We start from the raw sequence: 17,728 nt of genomic DNA on the forward strand, positions 1-17,728 counted from the left end.
TAGAGTGACAATCGTGATTCATACATCAATTTTATTTTGTTGCTCTACCGCAGGCCTATAGTGGACTCACTTGTGAGACAAAGTGGGGAGGGGAAGGAAGAGACTGTGACTCTGACTGTGTATGATGGGAGAGCTCTCACATTCAACAAGAACATCTGTCAGAGAGGCACCCCTCCCCACCCCCAAAAGCCATATCTAAGTCTAGTCTGCATATTTCTATTGATGACCAAGACTTTTAACTGATCCAGATTCAGTAAAAATCAGTACTCTAGAAGAGAATGGAATCTGCTGTATTTCCCTGAGATCTCTTGTACTAGAGTAACAAATACTTCATAAAATCAAGAATATTGTCAAAATTCAAATAAACATCTACCAGAGAAGTGCATAAATACACACAAAACAATTTTTTTTCCAAAAACATAAAGTGACACCTACCAAGAGCCTCTATAAACCAGGAACACTGTTGTCAGGCTATACTTCTAAACCTTGTAAGAATTCTTTAGAAAAATGTTATCCCTATTTAGGTGAGGAAACAGTTCAAGAGGTTAATGGCTTGCCCAATGACTCTCAGCTGATAGGAGGTAGTGTTAGTATTTGAAGCTAGAGCTTACCATTGCTTTCCTTGAAGCCCCACTATTTCCTTGCAATTTATTTAAAAATACAGAATTTTTACAGCATCAATATTTTAATTCTAACTTAGAAAATTACACTGGCAGAATTCAAAAAAATGGTGGAAAATGTTAGAAAAAGAACGTTTCTTAAGAGTTGGACTGGATGGAGTAGATCCTCCATAAATCCCTATTAAAATAAGCTAGTGAAGGGTGGGGGGAGAAGGCAATGGCAACCCACTCCAGTACTCTTGCCTGGAAAATCCCATGGGTGGAGGAGCCTGATAGGCTGTAGTCCATGGGGTCGTGAAGAGTCAGATACGTGAGCGACTTCACTTTCACTTTTCACTTTCATGCACTGGAGAAGGAAATGGCAGCCCACTCCAGTGTTCTTGCCTGGAGAATCCCAGAGACGGCGGAGCCTGGTGGGCTACCATCTATGGGGTCGCACAGAGTCAGACACGACTGAAGTGACTTGGCAGCAGCAGTGAAGGGTGGGAGGACTAACAGCTATAAATATCTCAGAACTCCACCACAAGACAGATAAAATTTTCCATTTCAAAAAAAGTTATGTTATAGTAATTAGAGTCAGTATTTTTACTAGACCTACGTAAGTGTAATAATGACAAAACCATTGTTTAAATAAGAGTTTTAGTTCTTCCTGTTCTGTGATGGTATCTTATCAAGGCCCAAGCATTTGGTATGAATATGTTGAAATGATGTGTAATCAACAAGGATGCTAGAGATAAATTCTTAAGAGTTGTGAAGCGAATGCTTCCTTCCACTGTAAACAAAATGACTGAGTCCATTTCTTGAAGAAATCAAGCTCTATTTATATTCACTCTCCTGAAATGGCACAGGCAGCCTTAGAAGGATAAGTTTATAATAAATCCCTGCATTTGGAAAACACTGTTGCTAAGCATCCTCTAACATTCAGCAGAGTTTATATAATTCATGTCTCTGCTGCATAATTAACATCTCATGTTTTCTAAAAAAGCATGGTATGCTTATCTATGCTGTTAATTTAAAATATTATAAATTTTGAGGGAATTAATAAAAGGCTATGCAACTAATTAATTAGAAAGGCAGCCTAATCCCAGGACAGATACAAACATAGACATTAAATGTCAAGATGTGTCAGAGTTTAACTTTTAAAACAGCTTGTCTGCTTGAGATAAAACATTTCAAAATGCAGCTGCTCTTTGCTTAAAAAGGTGAACTACAAAACAGGCTTTTGGACAAGTCACGACTTATCAAACCACACTCTAGTTCAAAAATTAATTATAAGGAAAATGTAACATTTGAAAATCAGTTTCACACCCAGCATTCAACATCAAACATTTTATCGGCTCAGATAAAGCAAGATACAAGTGTTGAAAGCAACACTACAGTAGTATTTCCAACTTTCTTATTCATTACAGAGACAAAGTTAAAAAATATGGATAATATTCAGTAACACTAGAATAGAAGAGCAGAAAAGCTGAGAGTATACACACTGCAAAAGAGGCAGTATCACTCTCACAAACTCTGGAACAGATTACAAACCTGTCCTCTGGAAAACCATGCACAAACATATATACAACAAGGATTTTGACGTTTTGTATTAATAAACGACAAATAATAACCTTATGATTACCAAAGCAATCAGGAACATAGTTCACTTCAGTTTTATTAAATTCTGAATCACTTCAATATATGCAATGACTAGATACCCATGCACCACTGGGCAGTTTCCCTAACTAAGAGGCCAGTTCAGAAAAAAGGAAAACCATCAGGCAGCCAACACACAAAAAGCTCAAAGAACATATATGTCCACAAGGCATAAACAAGCAGATATTCTAGGAAAAACACGTCTATACTCTTCTTTGTATTCTTCATTGTTAATCCTCAATTATTTTCATAATTGTGGCTTTCTAGCTTTCAAAATTATTTTCATTTTACCTATTACTTTAATTTGTATTGGGGTATAGCCGCTTTACAATATTGTTTTAGTTTCTGCTGTAGGACAAAGTGAATCAGCTATATGTATACATATATCCCCTCTTTTTTGTTATTTCCTTCCCATTTAGATCAATGAAGAGAATTCAGTAGAGTTCCCTGTGCTACACAGTAGGTTCTCATTAGTTATCTGCTTTACACATAGCAGTCTATATGTCAATCTCAATTTTCCAATTCATTCCGCCCCCTCTCCCCTCTTGTTATCCACACATTTGTTTCTCTACATCTGTGTCTCTATTTCTGCTTTGCAGATAAGTTCATCTGTATCACTGTTCTAGACTCCACATATAAGTGATATTACAGGATATTTGTCTCTCTCTTTCTGATTGACTTCATTCTATATGACAGGCTCTAGGTCCATCCATGTCTCCACAAAAGGTACAGTTTCATTCCTTTTTATGGCTGAGTAATATTCCACTGTATATATGTACTGTATCTTTTTATCTATTTCCTTTTGATGGACTTCTGGCTGTTTCCATGTCCTGGCTATTGTAAATAGTGCTGCAATGAACATTAGGATGCGTGTATCTTTTGAATTATGGCTTTCTCTGGGTATATACCCAGGAATATAGATCAATGGAAGAGGATAGAAAGCCCAGAGATAAACAGACGCACCTACGGTCACCTATTCTGTGATAAAGAAGGCAAGAATACACAATGAAGAAAAAGACAGTCTCCTCTACAAGTGGTACTGGAAAAGCTGAACAGCTACACATAAAAGAATGAAATTAGAACACTCTCAAAACACCATACACAAAAATAAAGTAAAAACAGATTAAAACCTAAATGTAAGGCCAGACACTACAAAATTCTTAGAGGAAACCATAGGTAGAACACCCTGTGACATAAACAGCAGCAAGATATTTTTTGACTCACCTCCTAGAGTTAAAAATAAAAACAAAAATAAACAGAACCTAATTAAAAGCAAAGGAAACCATAAACAAGACAAAAACATCTCTCAAATGAGAGAAAATATGTGCAAATGAAGCAACTGACAAAAGATTAATCTCCAAAATATATGAATAGCTCATGCAGTTCAGTATCAAAAAACCAAAAACCCAATAAAAAAACTGGTCAAAGACCTAAATAGACATTTCTTCAAAGACATACAGATGGCTCAACACCAATAATTATTAGAGAAATGCAAATCAAAACTACAGTGAGGTATCACCTCACACCGGTCAGAGTGGCCATCATCAAAAAAACCTATGAATAGGATTATTTTTCACTTTAAAGTTTTATTCATAACCATTATACACACCTGTAAGACAAACCTGGACACTCATCTTCTAGAAGAAATGACATAGTGGTTCAGGACAGTAGATCACTATCACAAAAAAACTTTAGGAAGAAACTCAACACTATCAGTTAAAGAGTCAGAATTATATAACCTAAACTTAATGCAGTTATTTAGATCAGTTACAGAAGAACTCCAAAAATCAGAGATGGGTGGCCTTGATCAGTGGTTCTCAAAGTATAGCCCTTGGGATAGCAGCACTGGTATCAGCTATAACCTGAGAGAAAAGGAAATTCTTGTACCTGACCTGGATCTATTAAACCATTAGGATGCGGCCCAGGATTGCATCCTAATAAGCTCTACAACTAATTCTCTTACACAAGTTTAACAGGAGAAACTTGGCCTACGTTAATAATACAAATAATACAAATTCTTGTTCACAAGCAAGTACAAGACTGGCCACTTCAAATCACTTGGGAAACATTACAAATACTGATTCCAGTTCCCCACTTCCTTTATGCAATCAAGTATGGAAAGGGAGCATGTATGTCAACCTAAGGCATGATAAGGTTCAAGCAACAATGACCTATGTCTGTGGCTCTCAAAGTGTGGTCCCCAGACCGACAGCAGCAGCAGTAGCTGAAACACGTTAGGAACTCACAGGCACCAGCCCAGACCTACTGAAATTCTGGGAAAAGTGCACAGCCAGCCATCTTAGTCAGAGAAGGCAATGGCACCCCACTCCAGTACTCTTGCCTGGAAAAATCCCATGGATGGAGGAGCCTGGAAGGCTGCAGTCCATGGGGACGCTGAGGGTTGGACACAACTGAGTGACTTCACTTTCACTTTTCACTTTCATGCATTGGAGAAGGAAATGGCAACCCACTCCAGTGTTCTTGCCTGGAGAATCCCAGGGATGGAGGAGCCTGGTGGGCTGCTGTCTATCTATGGGGTCGCACAGAGTCGGACACAACTGAAGTGACTTAGCAGCAGCAGCAGCAGCCATCTTAGTAAACTGTAGTTTACTAAGTTCTCCAAGTGATTCTGATGCATGATAAAGTTTGAGAACCTCAACTCCAAGTGATCTGTCTGGAACTGAGAACATGTGAAATGAATCTGAATTCTGAAGAAGAGAATACATAACAGAGGAAGAATTAACTTGTTTACTGATGAGTACATCTCCTGGAACTGGATTTTCTGTCCTCATGAATTTGGAGGTTAAGGTGTCTTACTTTCTCCACATGCCAGTGGGAATTCTCAACCTGTCCACTTAAACACAACCGAACTGGTGAACAATGAAAATGCCTCCTAAAAAGCACTGGTTTTAACCAAGATGTAGTTAAATCCAGTCAGAACTATACCTGAGAAATCTTGTCAGTGGGAAACCCAAAATTGACTGGAACTGTACAAAAAATAGCAGTAGCTATTTAAGGGGGCTTCCCTGGTGGCGCAATGGTAAAGAATCCATCTGCCAGTTCAGGAGACACCAGAGACAGGGGTTCGATCCCTGGATCAGAAAGATTCCCTGGAGGAGGAAATGGCAACCCAGTCCAGTATCCTTGCCTGGAAAATCCCATGGACAGAGGAGCCTGGAGAACTACAATCCACAGGGCTGCAAGAGTCAGACATGACTGGGCTCACATTTAAGGCACCACAGGACACTACCTTGTCTGTCTACTGCTACCTATGATGGTAGCAATAATCACTTGGAGTTATTCCTTTAGCACAGAGCAGGGGTTTTTGAAGGCACCAGAGGTCAAGAAGAGATGAAACTCACCAGGAGTTTAAACACAAAACTGAACTCAATTCTGATATTAATAAATGTTTTTCTACTCTACCAAGAGGAGTAGGGGCTTCCCTCATAGCTCAGCTGGTAAAGAATCCACCTGCAATGCAGGAGACCCCAATTTGATCTTCCCAACTTAGGGAAGATCCCCTGGAGAAGGGGCAGGCTAACCACTCCAGTATTTATGGGCTTCCCTGGTGGCTCAGCTGGTAAAGAATCTGACTTCAATGCAGGAGACCTCAATTTGATTCCTGGGATGGAAAGATCCCCTGGAGAAGGGATAGGTTACCCACACTCCAGTATCCATGGGCTTTCCTGGTGGCTCAGCTGGCAAAGACTCTACCTGCAATGCGGGAGACCTAGATTCCATCCCTGGCTTGGGAAGATCCCCTGGAGAAGGGAACAGCTACCCACTCCAGTATTCTGGCCTGGAGAATTTCATAGACTGTATAGTCCATGTGGTTGCAAAGAGTCAGACATGACTGAGCGACTTCCACAAGAAGGGTAGAGTGGTAACTATGTCTCATTATGTCTCCTGGTTTTCACATACATTTCCCAAATACTTACTGAGCATTTATTTTTGTATTAGAAATCATTAATATTGCCTCTAAATATTAAGATTTTACCATGATTCTTTTTGTTAAAAAATTATGACTCTAACTTTGTAATTCTAAGCTCAATGTAATAATTGTGACTGCTTCTACCTGTAAAAAGGACACTCACCATATTAAAAAAAAAAAAAGAGAGGGCCACCAGTTCAAACTTTTCCAGGCAGTCATTTAAAAAGACTAAGAGCCATTCAATTTTTACCCTAATAACTTCTCTAAATTTGTATTTACTTAGGAGGAAACATTAAATGTTCTTTTTACTTAGAACTAGGAGAATACATAATCAAATTTACTATATGGCTGAGTTTTTTCTTCCTATGCTCAATGCACATATTAGGGATGCCCTTGCAAGTTTAATAAGTAAGATATGCCCATTCTATAGCATTTGGAGCATAATTCTACTATTTTTAATGCATACAGAGTTTGAGTTGTTTTATCTTTCCTTCTGAGTCACACTATTAACCAAATGTATAATTTACTCAAATCCTTAGTCAGAAACTATAAAACTGTTTCAATGAGAAAATGCAGTTGACTTCACAATCTGTATTAGTCTGCTTTGTAGCATTATTTCTAAGGACAGTGTAGAAGAAATTCCTGACTGACTACCTAAGTTTAACTCAGGCAAACAAGTATAAAAGAGATGACAATGAAGCATGGAAAGGCCAGGTATATGCAAGTAGCTAATGAGGTCAGGCCAGGTTTACTGTGTAACTTGGGTATTTCCATGTTATTACCCATTTATTACCCGAACTTATTTAAGTTCATTCTACCTTTCCTATCTTTCCTCCCTCCCTCTCTTTTTTCCATTTCTTTCTTGTCCTCCCTTACATCTGGGGAATGTCATATTTACAACGGTCCTTAGGTATATCTACCATAACCCCGTTAATTTACAAATGGAAAAAAATAAGGTTCAGATAAGGTAGAGAACTTGCCCAAGACCACAAGTCTGATCTTAAAGGTATTTTCTACTAAAAATCCATTTTCTACTATAACTCTCCACCCTGACGCCTCTTTAGGAATATCCCTTGCAGAAACTTCTAGCACACTGTTCTTAAGCTTTATTCTCTAGATCAAATTAGAGAACAACACTATGTAATACAACACTGGATAGTATTTAAGATAGTATACAGAAAACCACATTATTTTCCCTACTGGACACTTCAGCTCTGAGACTAAATCATTTTTAAAATTACCTTCTCAAAATCTGATTCACTGCTAGATTAGGGGAAACAGAAGATAAGCTTAAAAACCTGATGATTTGAAATCATTAAGTCATATTAAGAGCAGTTTTTATTTACTGCTTGTATATGCCATGTACATACATCCTTTTTATGGGTACATATCTTCAAATAAGCATTCTCTCTCTACCCTACCTTCTGACCCTTTCAAAACTTTTTCAATTAAATGTAACACAGCAGTAGAAATTAAATTTTCTTGCCATCTTCCTAAAGTTCTGAGGGGGGGGGGGTTCTGCTTATATCTAGGATGTGAGTAGAAAGTAGATGATCCTATTTATATCTGGTATGTGAGTTACAATATCACTTTTCCCGTGAAAGTCTAAGGATACAACTTAACTTCTAGACTGTACTTACCTGTGAAAAGATATGGGGGCTGTTTTCTACTTTATAAGTTGATTCTACTCTTAGTTTCACAGACTAAAATTAAATCAAAAAACATTATACCACTTTTACAAATATCTGTTTTATGATTTAACTTTAAGAGCACGGATTGGGAGTAAGATGACACTGAGTTTAAATTCTAGCTCTGCCACATACTAGCAGTGAGATCTATTTTTGAGTCTCTCTGATACTTATATCTCAGGGTTTCTGTGAGAATCTGATGAAAGAATCTTCCCTTTCCTACTTTCCCATACTCTCATTCTGACTGTACAACTTTTTCTTTTAGGTTATTCTTAGATGCCGGCACTTTTTCTATATAACCAAAGAATCTCCTTTCTCCATAGGAGAAGTCACTACATTTTCTCTAGTTTTGAGTAGGTATCTCACTGTATTGTTGTTGTTGTTGAGTCACTAACTTGTGTCTGACTCTGCAACCCCCTGGACTAAAACCCACCAGGCTCCTCTGTCCATGGCAAGAATAGTGCAGTGGGTTGCCATTTCCCTCTCCAGGGGATCTGCTAGACCCAGGGATGCAACCCACATCTCTAGCATTGGCAGGAGGATTCTTTACCATTGAGTCATTAGGGAAGCTCTATCTCACTGTATAGTTCTTTACAGATCTTTTTCCTTCATCAGATTGTATGTTTCTAGACTGCATGAATCCCAGAACCTTCTAGAATGCATGAAATCTATTAGAAAGTTGAAAAAGAATGCTGAAGAATGAATCCTTGCCTAGATAAGCAAGTACAAAGTAATGCCTAAAGAATAATCCAGACTCTTCATTGTCACCTAATGGAATGAAGGAAGCAAAGTAAACCACTGATATTTCTGCTTCTTGATCAGCGGGGAATTCATTTTCATGATCAAACACATCAATGTTATGAAGAACAAGGAACTAGGCAGAAAGGGACTCCATCCTAGACCAAAAAGTACCAGAAGAATGTTCATATTTGCCTTGTCATCTGCATAACCTATAGTCTTCCCCAGTTGTGCATCCTCTAAAATGGAAATTGTGAAAATGACCAAATAGAATGAATTAAAACTTATTTTTTCTACAAAGAATAAGCTATCCAAATTATCTCTTCCAAATATCTTTTCTATTCTTCCTTCTCAAAACTGTTTCCCTGCACACCTACGTCAGATTAGAAAGATCAAATGACTAATAAGAGTCCAGAACCTAGTAAATTTGATTAACTATGAATCAAAGCTTTGCAAATAAAAGTTACCATATTTCTGTACTAAAACTGTAAAAAAAAAAACAACAACTAAATTCCCAATTCAAGAATTCAATTTCTTTCATGACCTACAAGGGTTAAACTTTATTTAAAGCACCGTATAAAGATACTGGACAGGTTACAAACTGGAAGAGAATGCCACAAATGAAAAAAGATTCCTCCAAAATATAAAAGGACTAAGAAACATATGCCCATACTAGAGGAAAAAATAAATTTAAGGAACCTAAGATTACTGGCAAACTAGAAATGCTATGAGGTACGCCCAGTCTTAGAAGAAAGATATCTTTTCTAGGAAAGATATCTTTTCTAGGAAAGATGCCTTTTCTAGAAATAAATACTCTCAGAACAACAACAATAAAAGATTATTCGACATTTTTCAATAAAGTCTTTCCTGCCTGATCAACAACAGGCTATAAAAACTGCTCTGATCTGATTACCTTTTCCATGGCTAAAATTATCCTGGGGAAAAAAGGTCTTAAGAGATTCCAAAGCAACTGCAGTTATGCCGTGGTTAAAGTCAGAGTCAACCGATTAATAACAGCCTTTACACATTTTCAAACTGAAACATCACTATCACATTATTTTGAGGCTTAGGTTTCACTAAGTACTTTTTTAGCATTTCAACAAATACAAAGCTGTCCTGTAAGAAAAATTTTCATTCTCCAGCAAGCATTTCTCCCTATTTTCTAATAAGACAATATCAATAAACACTTTCACCGTCAATAATGCATCGAGTTACGTATGTGTTTGTGTGTCTATGTGTATCTGTGTACTTAGGAAGAAAGATACACACTGTAACAGTGGTTATTTTTAGGAAGAAGGATGAAGAGTGATTTTTTTTTTTTAGTTTTCTGAATTATCTGAATTTTTTAAAATATATACATTTTTATGATTAGAAAAAAAATTAGCTGCTTCCAATAGGAAAATAATGAGATATAAATTATCAGCTTGTAAATAAACCGGTTATTAAATCCATCAGTACAGACTCACTATAGCAATCACTCTCACCTGCTTCATTACACAAGGCTTTCAAGTCTGCTCCAACATATCCATGAGCACTATTTGCCAGCTGTAGCAGTTCAGCTTCTGTGAGTAAATGGGGTACCCTTCGAAGCAGTTTCTGGAGGATATCCAGCCTGTCTTGAGCATTTGGAACTCCAATCTCAATCTCTTTATCAAACCGTCCGGGTCTTCGGAGTGCAGCATCCAAAGCATGAGGGCGATTTGTGGCCCCAAGGACCAACACCTGTCCTTCATTGCCTTCCTAACAAAAGAAAATAAAAATATATTACATATTCCTCTGAAATTTAAAATAAATGCACTTGTTATATAGACAAGGATAGATCTAACTGTTCACACTGCTAAGTCCTATCCCTTTTTTCTGAAATTTCATCATTCATCCCATTTCCCAAAGCTCAGTCTAATATCCCTTCACTTAGAAAGTTTCCAATACTTCACTCTCCATCTACTGTAAGTGACATCTCTCCCACTTCTGGCATTTTAACTACACAATTCTCATGACTAACAATCTATATAACATTTACACCCTATACCATATAGTTTTGTTTAACTGTTTTAAGTTGTTCTTTTCCCCCACTTGAAATTAAGATTATGACTTACAGTCATTAAAAATTATGATCTACATGTGTTTCAAACAGAACAAGGCTCTATTACACATTTGTCTAAGAAATCTTCATACATATGGACTGTTTCTTTTTTGTTCTGATAAATCTTCAAATTCCTGAAACACACACAATATAACCAACACCCAAGTATCAGCTACCCTTGAAAACATATGTATTTTTACCCTGAGGATAAAACTTGGAACAATATGATCACAAGAAGCCATCCATAGAAATTATCCAACATTCTATTCAGATGACCTAAGTGCAATCTCTGGAGAAGGCAATGGCACCCTACTCCAGTACTCTTGCCTGGAAAATCCCATGGACAGAGGAGCCTGGTAGGCTGCAGTCCACGGGTCTGAGCACGACTGAGCGACTTCACTTTCACTTTTCGCTTTCTTGCATGGGAGAAGGAAATGGCAACCCACTCCAGTGTTCTTTCCTGGAGAATCCCAGGGAAGGGGGAGCCTGGTGGGCTGCCGTCTATGGGGTCGCACAGAGTCGGACACGACTGAAGTGACTTAGCAGCAGCAGCAAGTGCAATCTCACAGAGACAAGCTTAACTGAAATGTAATTTCAAGTAAGAAAACTTAAATCTAATCAATTAAACTGGATGTGCCAACAGAAAATGTATGGACTACAATGAATCTATGAATTATGACTTTAGAAGACAAAAATACAAGCCCTTAAACATTTCCAGACCAATGTGTCACATGCTTGCTCCCAGTCCTGCCCAAAGGCAAGAACATCAGTTCACAGCAGGCCTAGCTAGCCTAGTGGCAGAGAAAGATAGCAATGACATAGTAATTAAGATCCTCCAACACAGAGCCTTCTATCAATTTCTACTCACCAGAATCTACTAATTATAATATAGCTCTCCACATGTATTTTTAAGGATGAAAAGAGAGTTGTTTATACACAAAGCATTTGGTCAGCTTAACAGCCATACTTCTTATAAATGGAGAAACTGGTGTCCCACTTTAAGTATCAGCCTCTTGAGGGTATTGTTATTATGGACCTATCCTCAGAGTCCCACTAATAAACTCTCCAATAAACTAACACCAACTCCTCCAGCTCTATAGTGTGTGTGTGCTCGGTTGTGTCTGACTCTTCGTGACCTCATGCACTGCAGCCTGCCAGGCTCCTCTATCCACAGGATTTTTCTTCTGTGTCTCTTGCATTGAAGGCAGATGCATTACCTACTGAGCCACTGGGGAAGCCTCCCAAGCTCTGTAAGCTGAGGTCCAAACCTGGGACATTATAATCACACCAGGTACTTCCCTAAGACTGAGAACCAGTGGTCATCCAGACTGCCATAGGCAAAACCCCTTCTCTTAGGTTACTCTTGAAATTGTAGCACAGGTAAGCAAATAACAGAAATAATAACCAAAAGTTTGTTATTTTCATATGTTCAGCTTCTACCAATAGGCAGTAAAACCAAAAGACTCCAACTCTCTAGTTTTTTAATGTGCAAAAGAAGGATGTGGGACTCCATGATTTCTAAAATTTCTTTAGGCTCTAACATATTAAGATTCTAAAATCTTGTGTAAGAAGTACATTCCTCTGATAAATGCCTGCCAGAAGTCTGAATTTTTCTTCATTCCTCTTCCGTATTAGTTCTACTGGTCTTCCTTTCATAATCAGCACATCAGTTCAGTTCAGTTCAGTCGCTCAATCGTCTCCAACTCTTTGCGACCCCATGAATCACAGCACGCCAGGCCTCCCTGTCCATCACCAACTCCCGGAGTTCACTCAAACTCATGTCCATCGAGTCGGTGATGCCATCCAGCCATCTCATTCTCTGTTGTCCCCGTCTCCTCCCACCCCCAATCCCTCCCAGCATCAGACTCTTTTCCAGTGAGTCAACTTGTCGCATGAGGTGGCCAAAGTATTGCAGTTTCAGCTTTAGCATCAGTCCTTCCAATGAACACCCAGGATTCAGCACATAGTTCTTATTAATATAAGATTGCATGCACTATATACAAAGAATTTGGTAACATGAGTAAACTTTTAAATGTTGTACATTTCCCATGATTCTTTGTCCTTTCACTTGCAAAACTTAAAGCTCTCCGACCAAACTAATTTTACAAGAGTTACATGAGATTTACTCATGAAATTTCTTAGTAAATTCCCCTTAAGCTTAACTGCTAAATTTTCCTTACTGATTTTTACTTCAGGTTTTTAGGTTAATACCATTTTTTAGAAAAAGAAATTTATCAATGTAAATAATTTTATATGCTAGAAAAACAATGCCAGGTTATACTGTCCTTGCTGTTACTAAGAAATTACTGGAGAAAATTATTTTATGGGTCTTGGTCCTCTAGTTCTTAGAGATAATATTTTTTCCTTTACCCTAGAGATCCCAAAAAACTCAGACATACTTGATAATTTTTGCTACTACATATTATTAAGAAAATATCCCCTACTAAAGAAATCAATACTGGTGCTATACTTACTGAACCAATACCATCCATCAGTGTTAAGAGGGAAGCTACAACTCTTTTTTCCACTTCATTCTGAGCTCCTTCTCTTTTAGGGCAAAGTGCATCCAGCTCATCAATAAAAATAATTGATGGGTGCCTAAAAATAAACAAGCAAAATGAACTCTCTAGTAAATTCGATATGTTGCATTTCAATTAAAAACTTGACATTGTTTTTTTGATTGAAACACAATGCATCAAATTTAGAATTTAATTAGTATCAAAGACAAAAGCAACAGAATATGAAGCTGAAAAATCTTAGATTAATTCTAGCCTCAATTATTAAGTCACCAACATCACATGCTAGTAGATCAGCCCTCAATAAAAAGCAGAATACTGAGAACCTGTATAGCTCATGAGATGAGAGTGAATGCTCAGATAGAGCTTGCCCAGTAAGGCCCCCTAAATTGCCATCTCTTGATCAATTCAGAAACGGAGGCCAGTGAAACTATTCCTTGTGGTTTAAAGTTCAAGGGATAGAAAGTAAGAAATGTTCTTTAACTATAGTCACCATACTATAGATTACATCTCCATGATTTATAACTGAAAGTTTGTACCTTTTGCTATTTTATAATGTAATTTAGTAACTTATTTATCTAAGACAATATTTCTAAAGATTGTTTCTAAAATAAAATTAGATAGAACTGGATTAGAACCTCATTAAATTTACAATCTACTTCCAGGGCTATATTTTTGTTCTATTCTTTCATGTTTCCTATAAAGTGCTACTATCTCTACTTTCATTAATATAGCCTTGACTATATCCAAAAGTGCTACTATCTCTACTTTCATTAATATAGCCAAGACTTTATCCAAAAAAATTCCAAATATCCAAAAATAAAGAATACCGCAGAGTGGCTTCAGCAAATATCTGACGTAATCTTGCTTCTGTCTCCCCGTAGAATCTGTAGGAAATAAATTATGTTTAAGGACCAACTCTTATCATTTTTAAAGCTCTGCCTATAAAAGTTCATCTGACTTCAAATATCTTCAGAATACTTAAAACTACTTTCAAAAATTATTTTCTAAACTTAAATTTTATACACATTAAAAGCAAATTTAACATTTCAGTGTGTGAAACATCCAGACAGAATACTATGCAGCAATTTTTTTAAAGACTACATTTAAGAAGTATATCTAATAATATTGTTTATTCTATTAAATTATGTACCTACTTGCTTATAATTTCAGGGCCATTAATTACAGAAACATAGGCACCAACTTCATTAGCAACAGCCCTGGCAATCATTGTTTTTCCAGTACCTGGAGGGCCATATAGTAACACTCCTCTAGGGGGAGGAATTCCTAGAAGCAGCAGAGAACACTGGATTCAGCATTAGTAGGTTTAAGGTAAGCATTGCCACATGACTTCAAACACGAGTTATAAAATAAATTTATGTGCATCAAAACTAAAGAAGAGTCAGAACTCCCCCCCACCACCCCCGACATGCCAACTAGCCTAAACACCCATCTCCAACTTTTTTCCTCTGTGTAGACCCAACCAGGCCAGGCCGGTTAGTAAAAAAATGGGTTGGATACCCACACTATAGTCATGCCCCAATCCACACAGCATTGTCCAATGACCAGAAAACAAAACCCAAACAAGGACATCCAAAAGAAGCCAACAGTCCCAGTTTTCATCCAATTAGTCATCTCAGAGAATATAAGCACTACCAGCAAAATGTCAATTCAAGGGTTCATTTGATACATATAAAGATTCATGAAAAAGGAAAAAGCAAAAAAGCGGAGTAAGACATGGTATGCACCACATATATGCAGAGGATCTGGGTTAATCGTTCAGAAGCCCTGAGTTTTCTAAAAGTCAAGTCACTCCCTGCACTTGTTTCAATATAGAGATCTGCATTCAGCTACATCACCTAACAAAGAAGTTTTATCCAAACTATTTAATGTTTGGTTTTTTAGTTATTACAGCTAGTCTAGCATGGTACTTATTCTAGATCCAATACAAACAACTGTGGAAGTATGCAGTTAAAACAGACAAGACTACGGCTAACTCACATTATACCCTAAAGCAGCAGTCCCCAATCTTTTTGGAACCAGGGACTAGTTTTGTGGAAAATAATTTCTCCACTGACCAAGGGTGCAGGGGTAGGTGGGGAAGACTGGGATGGTTTAGGGATGATTCAAGTGTTTTACATTTATTGTGCACTTTATTTCTATGATTATTACATCAGCTCCACATCAGAGCATTAGGCATTAGATCTGGAGCATAGAATAAGGCTCAATTAAAAGGCATTTCCCAAAGCAACTCGAATTCCTACCACACCTCCCAGTCAGGAAAGAAAAACAGGAAGAGAAGGTGAACAATTATTAGGTAAGTGCAATGAGCCAACTGCTTTCTAGTTTAACATTTCTGGGTATAATACACTGAAAACAATCATACCATAACTCTTGAAAAGCTCAGGCTGTTTGAGAGGTAATTCAATAATTTCTCTAATTTCTTTCAGCTGACTATTTAAGCCACCTATCATGTCATAAGTTACTTTTAATTGGTTGGCTTGATCTTTTAAATGTGTACGGTTCTTTGTAAAACTGACTCTTGTTTTTGAAGAAATAAAATAAAAGGTATCGGTGTTGCTCTGTGCTCCCACGCTGGCTGACTTTAGCAATCTCTCTTCATCAACAGGTTGCTCACTTCCTTCCCTGGCAGACTCAAAACTACATGCAAGCCCTGTGACTTCCTCTAGTCCACGTCCACTTCCATTTCCAGGACTCTGTGTATCATCTGATGAAATGCCACCAGCTTTATTCATCATTCTGTCATCTACTGGTTTGTAAGGAGTACTACTTGATGCCGGCCGTCGGGGCACTTCCAGATCTAACTGGCTTAGCTGTAAGGATATATCCAGGGTGCTGGGATCTCCGCTGGACAGCTCAGAGGCCATTCCCCGGGCAGCAGTGTCAGAGTCATTCTGAGCCCTTCTCAACATTGTGCCATCTGCCCCTTTCACTTGCAACACTTGCAGCTTGCATGGTCGTCCATAGAATGTACAATACAGAAAGTTGCCTGGTAAAACAACCTTGCCATCTGGAAAACAATTTATTAAATATATATGTCAGCACAATTTTTCACTCATTTAAAGTCTGAATAGCAATTTAATCTATTAACATAATTATGCCTGAAAAGACTAAATCAAAGATGAAAAACAGAGGACCTAAAATTCCTCCCCTAAGATACAGCACTATTTGGAGACAGAAGAAGGAAAAGATGATTCTCTGAAATCCTCTACACTCAATACATGTATGATTCTATCAACTATATCCTCATAAGGCCAGGCATTCCACGTTCAACAATGAAGCAACCTAAAATGCACACCTAAACTAACACTCCAACACTCCAACTTTTCCTCACTGAAAAGAACAGAGCTCAAGGGTTAAAAGTTTCAGTTCTACCACCAACTGTTCACAAGTTAAGTCATACATTCTCTTCATGGCTCAACTATCAGTCAATTACACGGCAGTTGAGGTTAATGCTTGGTGGGGGTGGGTGGGAGAAAGGACAGAGACTACCTCCCTATCTTAAAGGGACATTAATTCATTGGAAAGAATATTTTTCACACTATTTCAAAGAAAAGTATTATGCACACAAGACCTCGAAGACACATTAGTTTATTCGCTACTGCCGTGCTTTTCAAAATTTAGAGAACTATTAAAAATATATCTCACCTAGTTTTCTCAAAATACAACCAGCCAGTTGTTCTTCATTAATATCTGCATTTTTGTCACTGTGAAGGGTGGGAGAAATAAAAATCAGCATTAAGTACACCAGAAACTAAAAATATAAAATGACATGTACAGTGATAATGCAGACCTAGTCAAGAAAATCATTAATTTACAACCTAGAAAAAATTTATACAGTTTTAAAATGATTTATACTTTTCAGATACATCTTACAGCCATGAAATCATTTGTAATTTAGTTTCCTAGAAGCTTAAATCAATGTTTTTTTACTATCTTACATATCACTCATACACATACCCCCCCCATATACTCAGGTGCATACATGTACAAGTGACTGAGCACACACATACATGTTCAAACTTGGTGTACATTTATGCACTACATCTCTGGATGTAGTATACATTCAATAAATTAAAACAAAAAATGTGTTATTGTGTATCATAGCCAAAAACATTTTTAAAAAACCACTGGGCTCAATTAATCATTTCCTTTCTGAACTTGCCCAGCTTGGATAAAGGCTTTTATTAATAGCTTACTTTATTCTCTTTGAATCATTTATAAACTACTGCTGCTAAGTCACTTCAGTTGTTTCCGACTCTGTGTGACCCCACAGACAGCAGCCCATCAGGCTCTCCCTTCCCTGGGATTCTCCAGGCAAGAACACTGGAGTGGGTTGCCATTTCCTTCTCAAATGCATGAAAGTGAAAAGTCAAAGTGAAGTCGCTCAGTTGTGTCCAACTCTTAGTGACCCCATGGGCTACAGCCTACCAGGTTCCTCCATCCACAGGACCTTCCAGGCAAGAGTACTGGAGTGGGGTGCAATTGCCTTC

At 37.7% G+C, this 17,728-nt stretch overlaps 1 protein-coding gene across 1 annotated transcript in view; it reads right to left on the bottom strand.

Moving 5' to 3' along the window:
- AFG2A (AAA ATPase AFG2A) overlaps positions 1 to 17,728 on the bottom strand; it is a 348,050-nt gene that overhangs the window by 319,150 nt on the left and 11,172 nt on the right. The window contains exons 4-9 of the mRNA XM_055404743.2: positions 16,884 to 16,942; positions 15,601 to 16,245; positions 14,372 to 14,501; positions 14,045 to 14,101; positions 13,173 to 13,296; positions 10,100 to 10,355 (exon numbers count right to left, since the gene is read on the bottom strand). Coding sequence (XP_055260718.2) covers positions 10,100 to 10,355; positions 13,173 to 13,296; positions 14,045 to 14,101; positions 14,372 to 14,501; positions 15,601 to 16,245; positions 16,884 to 16,942 — 1,271 coding nt within the window. The remainder of the gene's footprint in view (positions 1 to 10,099; positions 10,356 to 13,172; positions 13,297 to 14,044; positions 14,102 to 14,371; positions 14,502 to 15,600; positions 16,246 to 16,883; positions 16,943 to 17,728) is intronic.

Source organism: Moschus berezovskii, chromosome 19 (genome assembly GCF_049115385.1).
Source record: "Moschus berezovskii isolate FMDL1 chromosome 19, NW_MosBer_1.0, whole genome shotgun sequence".
In the NCBI taxonomy this organism is placed as follows: Eukaryota; Metazoa; Chordata; class Mammalia; order Artiodactyla; family Moschidae; genus Moschus; species Moschus berezovskii.